The sequence below is a fragment of the Liolophura sinensis genome, chromosome 13 (assembly GCF_032854445.1).
Source record: "Liolophura sinensis isolate JHLJ2023 chromosome 13, CUHK_Ljap_v2, whole genome shotgun sequence".
Lineage (NCBI taxonomy): Eukaryota > Metazoa > Mollusca > Polyplacophora > Chitonida > Chitonidae > Liolophura > Liolophura sinensis.
Window position 1 is genome coordinate 28442339 of NC_088307.1, and position 13851 is coordinate 28456189.

Here is a 13851-nt window from a genome sequence, read left to right on the forward strand (position 1 = left end):
TCTCCATGACTACAGTCATGCTACATGTTACCGCCGGAATACTGTCCATGACTACAGTCATGCCACCGCCTGCCTACTCTCCATGACTACAGTCATGCCACATGTTACCGCCTGCCTGCTCCCCATGACTAGTGTCATGACACACGTTACCGCCTGCTTGCTCTCCATGACTATAGTCATGCCACATGTTACCGCCTGCCTGTTCTCCATGATATCAATCTTTCAACATGTTTACAGCCTGTGTATTTTGTTCCGTTCTAAAAATTTCACTGCTCTAGCAACTATTAAATATAAAATCACTCGTTCACAATTGATGTTTTTGGAATTTTATTGAACGATATGAAAATACTGCATGAGCTACACATTTCGACAAGCGGGGCGATAATATACACATGAAACCTGTGATAAGTCACGGTGTTAAGTGATGTGTAAGTTGCTACTTAGAATATACATGAACAATTCTAATCAAACTCTCGATGTAAACTGGCAGGAAGCCGTATTTCAGCGGTAATGCCTGTAACAACTTGCCAGCTATCACACTGTAGTCGCTGCTCTCGTTTTACTTTTACTACCGTACTCATTCGTTGGCTTCCATTTGAAAAAATATCTGTATAAATACCGGGTTATGTGTGCCATCATGCCTCTTTTATATTTTCTATGAGGATGTCTGGTTTTGTCCTTACTGCTTTCTACATTCTTTGCAATATGGTACAATGATATACCTACATGTACATATCGGTTAGCATTTCAATGGAATAATGATCAAGTCGCCATTATATCAAATGGAAAAGAACAATAGTGAAACAAAAGCACAACAAAAATTAAGAGGATATTTTATCTCATACACCTAGTTCTTCAACTGGTGTCACCAGTTATCACTTGCTATATTTATTTAACTTTCGTTTGCCTGTCTAGTATAGTATTTATTATTTTATTTGATTGGTGTTTTACGCCATACTCAAGAATATTTCACTTATACGACGGTGGTCAGCATTATGGTGGGTGGAAACCGGGCAGAGCCCGGGGGAAACCCACGACCATCCGCAGGTTACTGACAGACTTTCCCACTTGTCTAATATAGGATAGGATATGTCTAATGTACAATGGCCACCGTATAGTACATGTACCAACTGACCCGGTTTATTCTGAATAGCTCAGTTCTATGGGTTTTTCGTCTCCCCTTTAAGCTCGACATACACGAGAGAGAAAGACACGGCTCGACTTAGTCGCCATAGTGGTCACAGTGGCTGTTGGGTTAAACAATATCACTCACACACAGAGCACGACTGGAGTACAACGTCAGTTCAGTCGGGTCAGTATTTCGCATAAACGAGCTCTTAGGACACGATCCAACAATAGGGGAGTTTTGAGTTCAAACTGTTTTATTGATGAAGGTTGAAAAAGCCCAACTGCATCATGTGACCTGTCAAGAATGCTAGGCAACTAATCTTAATCACATTCACTAGAACATGGGCGTCTGAAAAAAGTTTCACAAGAAGTGATTTAGATTCGAAGAATGATAGAGAAAATGGAGGATTTGAACGTATGTGTACTTGAAAAGTTCCTAAAGGAAAGAGGTGTCATTTGTGCCTCTGGAAAAGTTTGAGACAGGTGATCGGTAAATAAATATCAAGAAAGTTTGCGTAACATTTTTTACAAGTCACATGACACAGTAGGACTGTTTTTACCTTTGACGACAAAAGAGTTCCAGCTCGAAACTCCGCTATTGAACTGAGTCGCACCAGAAGCTCACCGACATTCTGAACTTAAGGTTCTAAACCGTGCTTAACAGGACACTTGGTAGCGCCACCGAGTTACCAGTTTCGAGACGAACTGAGGCTGACTGTATTAAGTCGCCATGAAAATCCACTGACGGTACAAGAGGTTTGGACACATCCACGTTGTTTATGGTAAGGATTACAGAATTTTGTTCACAGTCTACGATCGTCAGTCTTCCAGTCTCACACCACAGTCGGAACCCAAGGGTGTATAGCTCTTGGAAAGGAATCCATTTTCTAAAACGTTCTTTGACCATACCACATTCACTGTTAACTTGTGATTTGTCTTCGTACTTGCTAATCCCAACCCACCAACTTTCCACACCTGCTTTACCATTCAGTGAAGAGCCCTTGTGCCTCACACCGGCTGTAAATATACACCGTGGGGTCTGCCTCTCACATGACGACGGTTTCAAATGGACCTGGAGCTGCCAGAAATGGCACCTTGTCTGAAAGCAACCATCTGTCCAGGCTTCACACCATTCAGCAGGACCTTCCTGTGTGCAGACCATTGTGCCATAGGCCTCAATCCCCAAGCTTGTGTGAGATGTTTTTATGAATTTCAACCATGGCACTGCAACAAACAACAAACGAAACTTGCATAAGAATGATAATACACGCTAAAACAAAGCGTGTCTTCTCTAAAGCACACTTACCAGCCCCGATGACTCAGTTGGTAAAGCGTCCTACACGGGACGGTAAATCCAAGGTCAGTCCTGGGTTATTTGATTGGTGTTTTATGCCGTACTCAAGAATATTTCACTTATACGACGCGGCCAGCATTATGGTGGGAGGAAACCGGGCAAAGCCCGGGGAAAACCCACGGCCATCCGCAGGTTGCTGCCAGACCTTCCCACGTACGGTCGGAGAGGAAGCCAGCATGAGCTGAACTCACAGCGACCGCATTGGTGAGAGATTCCTGGGTCATTACGCTGCGCTAGCGCGCTAACCAACTGAGCCACAGAGGCCCGCCCACCTGACCTTAAAGGAGGAAGTTGTAACCTTCTCGCTTGGCGTTTAGCATTAAGAGGATTGTGCAAAGACTGCTTGACCGGTATCAGTATAATGACTTGGGTGGGGCGGTTGAATTGCCCTCGGTAAGTCATCTCAGTGAAGTAGCACGAGATAAAAGAGCGGTGGAAATCCGTCCTGCAAGGAGGCACATTACACATACATGCACTCTAAAGACTGCTTCGTCCCCATAAAACTTGTTAAGTACGACGTTAACCCCTATACACACTCACACACTCTAAAACACACTCCTTCACCCACGTGTAAACCAACCATTCTTTTCCTTTTCAATTAATGATATCGTCGTTTTTATGGTTTATAAACTTTAACCAACCTATTTACACCAATCATGCTAAAACAATCATAATGAGGTTTTTAATTTTATCTGATGTGTCACGTTTGATACAGCTTTGTTTCGTTGTGCCCTTTGGAGTTAAGTAAACTTACTATATGTGACAGCACACTGCTTGTAATTAACACATCTGTCGGTCATCATGACTACGACGTCATCAGCAGTTAGCTGACAGATAGTGCACGTGTGTCACAGAAGACAGATACGGTGTTGGCAATAGTTAGCAAACACCTTTTCTGTACACACGCCTGTCACAGATGACAGTTACGGTGTTGGCAATAGTTAGCAAACACCTGTTCCGTACTCACGCCTGTCACAGATGACAGTTACGGTGTCGCTAACAGTTAGCTAATAGCCATCCTGTACACACATCTGTCAAAGATGACAGTTAGGGTGTCACTAATAGTTAGCCATTATCCGTTCCGTACACACGTCTGTCAATGATGAAGTTACGGTGTCGCTAATAGTTAGCTAACAGCCATCCTGTACACACATCTATCACAGATGACAGCTACGGTGTCACTAATAGTTAGCCACTATTCGTTCCGTACACACATCTGTCAAAGATGACAGTTACGGTGTCGCTAACAGTTAGCTAATAGCCGTCCAGTACACACACATGTCACGGATGACAGTTACGGTGTGGCTAACAGTTAGCCAATAGCCATCCTGTACACACATCTATCACAGATGACAGTTACGATGTCGCTAACAGTTAGCTAATAGCCATCCTGTACACACATCTGTCACAGATGACAGTTACGGTGTCACTAATAGTTAGCCACTATCCGTTCAGTACACACATCTGTCACAGATGAAGTTACGGTGTCGCTAATAGTTAGCTAATAGCCATCCTGTACACACATCTATCACAGATGACAGCTACGGTGTCACTAATAGTTAGCCATTATCCGTCCCGTACACACATCTGTCACAGATGACAGTTACGGTGTCGCTAACAGTTAGCTAATAGCCGTCCCGTACACACATCTGTCACGGATGACAGTTACGGTGTGGCTAACAGTTAGCCAATAGCCATCCTGTACACACATCTATCACAGATGACAGTCACGGTGTCGCTAACAGTTAGCTAATAGCCATCCTGTACACACATCTGTCACGGATGACAGTTACGGTGTCGCTAATAGTTAGCCACTATCCGTTCAGTACACACATCTGTCACAGATGAAGTTACGGTGTCGTTAATAGTTAGCTAATAGCCATCCTGTACACACATCTATCACAGATGACAGCTACGGTGTCACTAATAGTTAGCCATTATCCGTCCCGTACACACATCTGTCACAGATGACAGTTACGGTGTCGCTAATAGTTAGCTAATAGCCACCCTGTACACACATCTGTCACAGATTATAGTCACGATGTCACTAATAGTTAGCCACTATCCGTTCCGTACACACATCTGTCAAAGATGACAGTTACTGTGTCGCTAACAGTTAGCTAATAGCCATCCTGTACACACATCTGTCACAGATGACAGTTACGGTGTCGCTAACAGTTAGCTAATAGCCATCCTGTACACACATCTGTCAGAGATGACAGTTACGGTGTCGCTAATAGTTAGCCATTATCCGTTCCGTACACACATCCGTCACGGATGACAGTTACGGCGTCGCTAAAAGTTAGCTAATAGCCACCCTGTACACACATCTGTCACAGATTATAGTCACGATGTCACTAATAGTTAGCCACTATCCGTTCCGTACACACATCTGTCAAAGATGACAGTTACGGTGTCGCTAACAGTTAGCTAATAGCCATCCTGTACACACATCTATCACAGATGACAGTTACGGTGTCGCTAATAGTTAGCCATTATCCATTCCGTACACACATCTGTCACAGATGAAGTTACGGTGTCGCTAACAGTTAGCTAATAGCCATCCTGTACACACATCTATCACAGATGACAGCTACAGTGTCACTAACAGTTAGCCATTATCCGTCCCGTACACACATCCGTCACGGATGACAGTTACGGCGTCGCTAATAGTTAGCTAATAGCCATCCTGTACACACATCTGTCACAGATGACAGTCACGATGTCACCAATAGTTAGCCACTATCCGTTCCGTACACACATCTGTCAAAGATGACAGTTACTGTGTCGCTAACAGTTAGCTAATAGCCATCCTGAAGATACATCTGTCACAGATGACAGCTACGGTGTCACTAATAGATAGCCACTATCCGTTCAGTACACACATCTGTCAGAGATGACAGTTACGGTGTTGTCAGTAGTTAGCCAATAGCCGTCCCGTACACAAGTGTGCCACGGAAGACAACTACGGTGTCGTCAGTAGTTAGCCAATAGCCGTCCCGTACACAAGTGTGCCACGGAAGACAACTACGGTGTCGCTAACAGTTGCCAAATATCGTACGCCTAATAGTTCGTATAGTTGGGGGACAAAATGGACAATGACTTACATTCAATCTGTGGGCCTGTTTCTATGCGACAAACATCACATTCGAGAGAATATGCTCTTCTCTTGGTTCCTAAATCCGACCCCAGTTGTTGAGATGAACCCCGTCTCTCCATTTCTGGGTGTGAAAATGAATAAAGCATGTGAAGTGAACCATTCGTAGATGATTAGCTGAGGCTGAGTACTCCAACATAGTGGGTGCACGGAGTTCGGGTGGAATGGAAAAGAGCACACTATCCACTAATTGCAGACAGCATATTTAATTTTTGCCATTAACGTTTCACGTCTTGCTTAAGAATATTTCACATATAGATCGAGACCAGCATTATGGTGGGAGGAAACCGGGCATAGCCCGGGGGAAACCCATGACCACCCCGCGGGCTGGAGAGGAAAGTTGTCTATTTCTATATGAGTGTTACATACCAGCAGACTGTACTGTTTGATTCACCGATATGAAAGGGAATTCCAGTATGCTCACATAATAATAATAGCAACCAATCTTAATAACCATATACTTCTAACATGTTTACAGAGACCGAAAAATTGTGAAACAAGGGATATGTGTAATTTCTTCTCTGAAACATCTTTTAGGTTTCCCTGTCATACCTTTCATTGGGCGTACATTCAACTTAACGTCCAGATTTAAAGGGGCAGCTGGATCAAGCTTCAAGGTCTCTGCTACTGTCTTCTTGACTTTCCTCTGATCTTTCAGAAAATCTGGAGCGTTCGATAGGTGGACATCCATCCTGTCAAATACCGACATGACCGATCAAAGAGTTTAGAGTGGTATTTTTTTTAACACTGCACTCACTTTCAGGATTACAAAGTTGGGTTCATATTTTAAATCTGCAAAGTAGTGCTTTGATGTAATCTGAAAGTCACTGTATGTCACGGACATGTGAGTGGTAAATGTAGGCCCCACAGGCTTACAACGATAAGCAAACCTCCGACAGTCGATGATAAAAGCCAGTATTTGGCTGATCTAATCAGAGCTGATCGCTTAATTAATCCGTAAAATTTACACAAATCACGAATAGAATAAGTATGAGAACTTTCCACCGGCTAAATGTCTTCGATCTCATCGTCCTTAAGAAGCTTGGTGACAGTAATCCATCGGCGACGCACGTGTGCACGTATGGCCGCCTGCGCTGTCCCTGAAGATCACTTGTCTGCCCCGAGTGTGGTGGGCGCATATTCGCACATTACATATGGGTAAGTTCGTCAAGAACTTGTCAAAGTCGGGCGGTTTAACCTGGTAATACCCATTTCCGCCACCGCCATCGTGAATCAAATAATCAAAGAAATTAATAAATCTATTTGTCCGTCGACTAAATGAGGACGTTGACTCTGAACATAAGGTACAGCAGAGATAGAGGACAGGTGTTTTCCGTTAACTTAATGACAGATAAAATTCAGATTATTTAACGCTTCAAGTTGATGGACAAACTTACCTTGAAGTCAGGTCTCGTGACATCTGAAAATGTCACAAAATTACCTTCAATCGTCAAACTATATAAGTAATATATCCTATGATATACATGCAGTATAGGCCTAATTAAAAGAGAAGAAAATGACGACACTGAAATTTGACCACTTCTATCATATCTATAATATTTGCATACTAATATTCCACAAAGGATGTGATGCATGTCTAACAAATTTATTTCCACGTGAAATTGTTGTTTATATGCAAACACGTACGTTTAATGGGAGCTTTCATAATGGTTATGAACATCAATAATATAACTATGATTAATACTCATGTTTACCACATGTGTTAGCTGAAGATAAAATTATTTCAGGCAAAATTATATTTATTAAAAATGCATTACATCTTTACATTATTTTGCACGAACGATATGTGCATGTACCAAGAAATGCTTACACCGCCCAGGAAACAAACATTATTTTTAAATGGGTTTTTTTTTTTTGAAAAATCAAAAACAGTATAGAAGTCTATATGTACAAATAATTTTCAAACTCTTTCATGTGAACTATATATGAATTTTATCTTTTCTCCATCTTCGATATTTATATGCATACCACGTCTTATTAAGAAATCTTGTCAATATGTACGGGTCTTCAGCTAACAACAGGGTGAAGTTGTTCCAGCAGTTGTAGTAGAAAATGTAGTATAGAGTTTTTATTTATATAAACGTTCTGATAGAAATGATATACTCTCCTATAATATACATATACATGGTTTCCTTCAGATTTTAACGTCTCCTTATTTAAAAGATACGAATTGTCAAAAACAGACAATGTTTATCCACAATAAAATACGCAGAGTATTGAGTGAGTGAGTGAGGATTCACCCTGGATCTACCGCTCCCGGCGCGGGCGCCTCAGAGCATTGACACAAACACAAATTAAAAGTGTATATTATACCTGTAAGAAAGTTCCTGTGAGGGAGGTTGGAAGATCTAGGGCCTCTTGTATCATCTTCTCTATTTCTGCCATTTTTACAGGAAGTTCTGCTAAGACTCTCTCAGTCTTGTTGGTTAGGGGTAAATGGCGGTTTTCAATCCGATTTAAGGCATCCCTTCTCCATGTATTCAATACATCCAGGCCTTCATTGTAAGCGCTTTCAATTTCTGTTCTGTGTGTGTTTTCATTTTCCTAATAAGTAGTTGGAGATTTCATTATCTTTATCAATGTGTGTTTAATGTTAAAGTCGGTAAAATTGGAAATTAACTTGCAAAAAAATCCATTAGAATGGAATCGGATTCAACAACAAATCACTAAAGAAATGGAAAGATTTGTATTGCTTCTCGTTCATATTTGGACTTGATGAAAACCGTTACCCAATGTAAACGTAATGTACAAACCCTTATTTCCTTCAAAAGACTTTCCGTTTCAGAAACAAGACAAGCTAACTCGTCTTTAAACACTTCGCACTCTTCGGCTTTCTTCTGTATGGGTTCCTAAAGAAACACGAAGAAAGCTTTTATAAAAGTTCAATAATTTCAAAACGCCATATATAAGGAATTAGGACAACTACTGTGGCTTTACAAATCGTCGGCGACATTCCGGGCTTAACCCATCGGAAGAATGTTAAAACCGGAAAACAACATACGGCTTTCGGCGTCAACATAATACCATGGCAACGAGCCCTATGCCGTATTACACAGACATCGGCAATTCGGATGAGTATGACATCACAGTCTAGACGTACCCTAGCCTAGTAGAACTTACTTTCAGATTTCTGTACGCAGCTTTCGTACTGCTTATTAAGTGACGCTCGTGTTCTTCCAGACACTCCAAGCAAATTAGCTTTGGGCAAGTTTCACAATACATGATTAGCGCCGACTCATGCGTCATGCACAAGTCTTGGTCGACAGTGTTTTCTGGGGTTTCTGCGCATGCGCCTTCCTCAACCGTTTCCAGTGACCTTGACCTGTCCGCCATACCGCAAAGATAGATGTTGTTAGGTAAGTCATCAACGCCGTCTTTCCCTAGGCTGGCCTCTTTCCGGCAAAGCGGACAGTATATTAACCATTCCTTTTTGGGGATCGTCGACAACTCGGAGGTGTCATAAGTTTCTTTAGGTTTGGACTTTTCAGCATGGGTACGAATGCATTCTCTACAGTACGTGTGTTGGCATGGTAACTTGACCGGGTCCCGGAAGTGGTCCACACATATTGCGCAGGTCAGATTCTCTTGTAGCTCGCACATGGCTATACATGTACGTGTAGCTACGAAATAAAAATGGTAAATTTTTTAAGCATGTTAAAAGAAGTTCTCACGATCATTAAAAACCATAAAACATTTGACATCAACGGGATAAAATACTGAAGAATGTGCAGATGAGTAAATTTAGCAGACGAATGTTTTATTTCTTAAATTGGTAAAAAGGTGTTGCCGACCTTGTCTTTTTATAAACATTCATGACATGTGCAGCAATATGATCGGCCCTGATGGATCGATGGGAGGGTCTGTGTGTTACTGCGGACTATGTAACAGAGTCAGTTCTGAGATACATAACGATCGGTGTACTGTGTACTACGTAACAGATTCCGTTTTCAGATACACCAGGATCGCTATAATATAGACTACGTAACAGATTCCGTTTTCAAATATACCAGGATGGCTACAATATGGACTACGTAACAGATTACATTGTGAAATACACGAGGCTCACTATATTGTGAACTAAGTAACAGATTCCGTTTGCAAATACACCTTATGGTGTGTACTACGTCACAGATTCCGTTTCTAAATACACCAGGATCGCTTTAATGTGTACTACGTAACAGATTCCGTCTTCAAATACACCAGGACCGCCATAATGTGGACTATGTAACAGATTCTGTTTTTAAATGCACCAGGACCGCCATCATGTGTACTACGTAACAGATTCTGTTTTTAAATACACCAGGATTGCTATTATTTATACTAAGTAACAGATTCCGTTTTCAAATACACCAGGACCGCCATAATGTGAACTATGTCACAGATTCTGTTTTAAATGAGAATTTGACTTAAAATGTGACATAATGCCATGGTACAGGTCAAATAATTATACTATTGACATTTGCAGTCAATCACCCAGCACAAGCCATTCAGCTTTGTTGTACTCTTTATCATAAACATACACACGAATATCCGTGACCCTCTCGTGGTACACGGTAAATCGTTGCGCAATAGTTTGTTTACCAAAAGTTGGTTTTTAAACAATCTAGTCATTTTTCTCGGAGAATAGTTGCGAGGTTAGGCCCGTAAGTAAGTAAATGCCAAGACTGTAAAAAATGTTAAGCTACATTTTCCTGTGTTTTAGTCGTCTAATTGATAAAGTGTGTGTAGTTTGCTGTCGATGGTCGTGAATCTCCTCGCAGTGATCAGAAATATGCTCAGTTTAGTTTATTATGCCACAATCCACGCACGTTGTAAAATCGAAAAGATTGCTTGCACACTGCTTTGTCTAAAGTATGTGTACTGATATTGATCGTCTAACAGTTGTCTTTCCATATGTACACTATAAGAAATGCTGTGTTCTGAAGGTTATAGCTGGTTAACTTTTGCCAAGATAGTACACTGTAAGAAATGCTGTGTTCTAAAGGTTATAGTGAGTTAAATTTTGCTACCATGGTACACTATAAGAAAAGCTGTGTTCTGAAGGTTATAGCTGCTTAACTTTGGCTGAGATATTATCCTATAAGAAATGCTGTGTTCTGAAGAAATCGTGTTCAGGATTCGATTAGAGATTCACAGTAACAAGTTAATTTACATTGTAGTAAAAAGTGGTCTTAATGTGTTGCTAATGAGGCGCGACTGTTTCTGTCTCCAGGAGCAGATTTAACAACTCATCCCTGTGTCCTGTGTCCTGTGTGGTGGTCGGTTGAGGCCCTGTAATAAATAGCCTACCTGTGTTGCAAACCAGAACCTGGGTTACATGTTATCAAAGCAATTATATAGGACCAGAAACATCGTATCGTACATGTTTTGACTGTGAGTGGATTCATTTTTCATTCTTGTCTTTGAAATATGCTTTCATTATCAACTGGTTATGCATCCGTATCTGTTCACAGGTGACATTTGAGAATATTTTAGTTTTGATGCTACTACTCGATTACTAGTTTGGAATTTGATGTGCAATTCTTATGTATTGGCATCCTATACAAAACGTAAAAGTATTTGCCTCGTCAATCAAGATCTCATGCTTTCTTCTGCCATTTTATTCTACATAATTCTACCTAGTGTGTTGGCTTGATAGATGTTGACAATGGTTGTTTGGTTAATGTGTAGTATTCACAGAAAACAAATCTCCATTCGGAAAATGACCGTTAAAATTGCTCGATAGGCCTACATAGTAAATGTGGCAGAATCTATCCAAATCAACGAAAGGGAGATAACTTTTGAAGTTAACGTACCGGTAATGGCTATACAGTGGTGTAGGCCTCTGTGTATTCGTGCAGTACACCACTAATTCTTATTAACACGGTGTCAAACAATGAATGATTACGGCTTAATACTTGGGCGTTGATGCTGACATCTGTATATCAGCCGCCAACCAAACTGGACGCTCGAGAAAAATGGCATGCTACTTCGGCAATACCGGAGCCCTTATGCTCAGGCGAAATATCATGTAGGCCTAAGTGTTTGACGTTAGCAACGGTATTATCCTTTACTTTTATAGTCTAACAGAGACTGGTACATATATACTGGCTCTACGACATTTAGTTTTCACACTAATTTCATTCCTGTGTGTACGGAATATTAGGAGTGTTGTGTGCGCGACTGCCGTCAGTTTCTAAATATAGCTTGCCACTGTTTACATATGCTAAGTTCAGGGAGTGCTGTCTGCCTCTACCTTAGAATGTTCCAGAATACGCTCAGTTCGGTGCCTGTTTGTTTACATCAAGTGTTCAGGAATTTTCTTATTCTAGACAATTCCACCAGGCTATATAAGACCTATGAAAGCAGGTCAAACGGGGAGAACAGAGAACGGAGAATTATTGAGAGTTTTGGATGCTTTCGCTGTGTATTACTTTAGTAGGCCTTTTGAGCTGAATTTTGGTGTCTTCATAGCCTCTGGCTTTGTTATATCCTATCTCCACCGAGCACCTGTTCAGTCTGAACTTGTATGTTTAATTTGTGCTCTTTTATACACAGTGCTTATTAGTACACAGACCCTGTCTGTGGAATTTTGTGTATATTTCGTCATACACTCAGTTATACTGTGGATTTTCCCTCTTGTGAATTTGCCTCTGAGCATTGGACTTGACACCGTAAGTACTTTAGTATTTGTATAGTTACTGCTATCCTTTCTTGTTAAACTTAAGTACTTTCGTATTTGTATAAGTCTTATTATCCGTTCTTGTTAAGCTAATAAATTGTTGTAAAATAAAATCTGCTGGTTTTGGTTACTTTTTTGTGCGGCTAAACTGTCGTGTATTTCGAACAAGACATCTCTTTATAATACAGACAGTTTGGGTCGTAACAGGAGACAAATTACTTCCTTTCACGAGACTGAGTCGACGTCTGTGATACACACGGATTCATTATACACACGGATTCGTATCTACCCCAGTGTCTATTGTATGAGACAATCTCCAACAAATATGGACACTTGGAATTAGTGAAGACTCACCTGATGATAGGGCGGTTTTGGTCCGCTCCCTTCTGCAGCTCGAGACTTTTGAAAATGAAAGTAGAGTGGCTTTTGAAATGGGTGGTTTGAAAAGGGAGGTAAGCGTAAAAGTGTCAGTGGTTATCTGCCTTGTCACATCCTTTTGGTTTTTTTTTTTTGCAACAGCTCCAGTAACCCGTGGCAGCGTAACGCTGACAAATACTGCGCGTAATCCCCAAGTATTTAATAAAATCAGTCATTTAATAAGAAATTATTCCTTTGTGAACAACTGACAACCCAAGTCTCAAAAATTCCAAACAGTTCAGCCTACAAGTATTTATCAATTATCTGCAAAACTAGAAAACTACATACATCTAGACATTACGACTGTGTAAGTATTATATATAGACACAGCGTTCACTTGTTCTCAACAAAAGTAACTGTGAAAAAATAAACATTATTTTTCCATTTTAGAATATACACCGTCTTTTTTGTTTTCATGGCTGAAGAAAGAAACCTATTGTCGATGAGCAGACAAAATTGGTTCTTCAAGTTACGTTACTAACGTGTTTTGAATGTCATTCACGGAGGACGGATCAAAATGAAGGTCGGCAAGCTCAAAAACAGGTGTGTCTATCACGAGCGCCGACTGGTCTTCGTCTCATTGAAGTCACCAGACGAGCAAGGAATGCTTGTGGAATTTTCGACCAGATCCTGGTTGGGTCTACAGGCGTTGTGTCAGCGTTATGGGACTGGCGTCGCTGCCGTCTTAAACATAGGCCCATTTCGTCCCAAACGACGCCCATTTCAGTGGAAACGTGATTCACCCATTTCAGTGGAAACGTGATTCGCCCGTAAAGGGTACATTCACCTTAAACACTGCTTTCGATGTTAATTATTGGACACCGGCACCAACGCTTGGGATGTGACATAAGCTAGGTTCATGTACAGGAATGCTAAATAGCTCCAGCTTTTCTATTTCCATGCTTCTTTTTCTTTCCGGTCCTTGTGAGTTCAAGTCCAGCTCATGTTGACTTCCTCTCCGGCCGTAGGTGGGAAGGTCTGTCAGCAATCTGCGGATGGTCGTAGGTTTCCTCCGACCATAATGCTGGCCGCCGTCGTACAGGTCAAATATTCTTGAGTACGGCGTAAAACACCAATCAAATAAATAAATAAATAAATCTTCTTCTTTCCAGT

At 41.1% G+C, this 13851-nt stretch overlaps 1 protein-coding gene across 1 annotated transcript; it reads right to left on the reverse strand.

Annotated features, from left to right (window-relative positions):
* Positions 1-337: 337 nt before the first annotated feature.
* On the reverse strand, positions 338-12720 carry LOC135480521 (E3 ubiquitin-protein ligase TRIM11-like). Its single transcript, XM_064760371.1, has 7 exons — positions 12676-12720; positions 8781-9280; positions 8414-8509; positions 7974-8204; positions 7037-7059; positions 5590-6331; positions 338-2352 (listed from the first exon to the last, which is right to left on the reverse strand). The coding sequence occupies exons 2-6, from the start codon at positions 9258-9260 to the stop codon at positions 6112-6114; spliced, it is 1050 nt and encodes a 349-aa protein (XP_064616441.1). The 5' UTR covers positions 9261-9280; positions 12676-12720; the 3' UTR covers positions 338-2352; positions 5590-6111.
* Positions 12721-13851: the final 1131 nt, after the last annotated feature.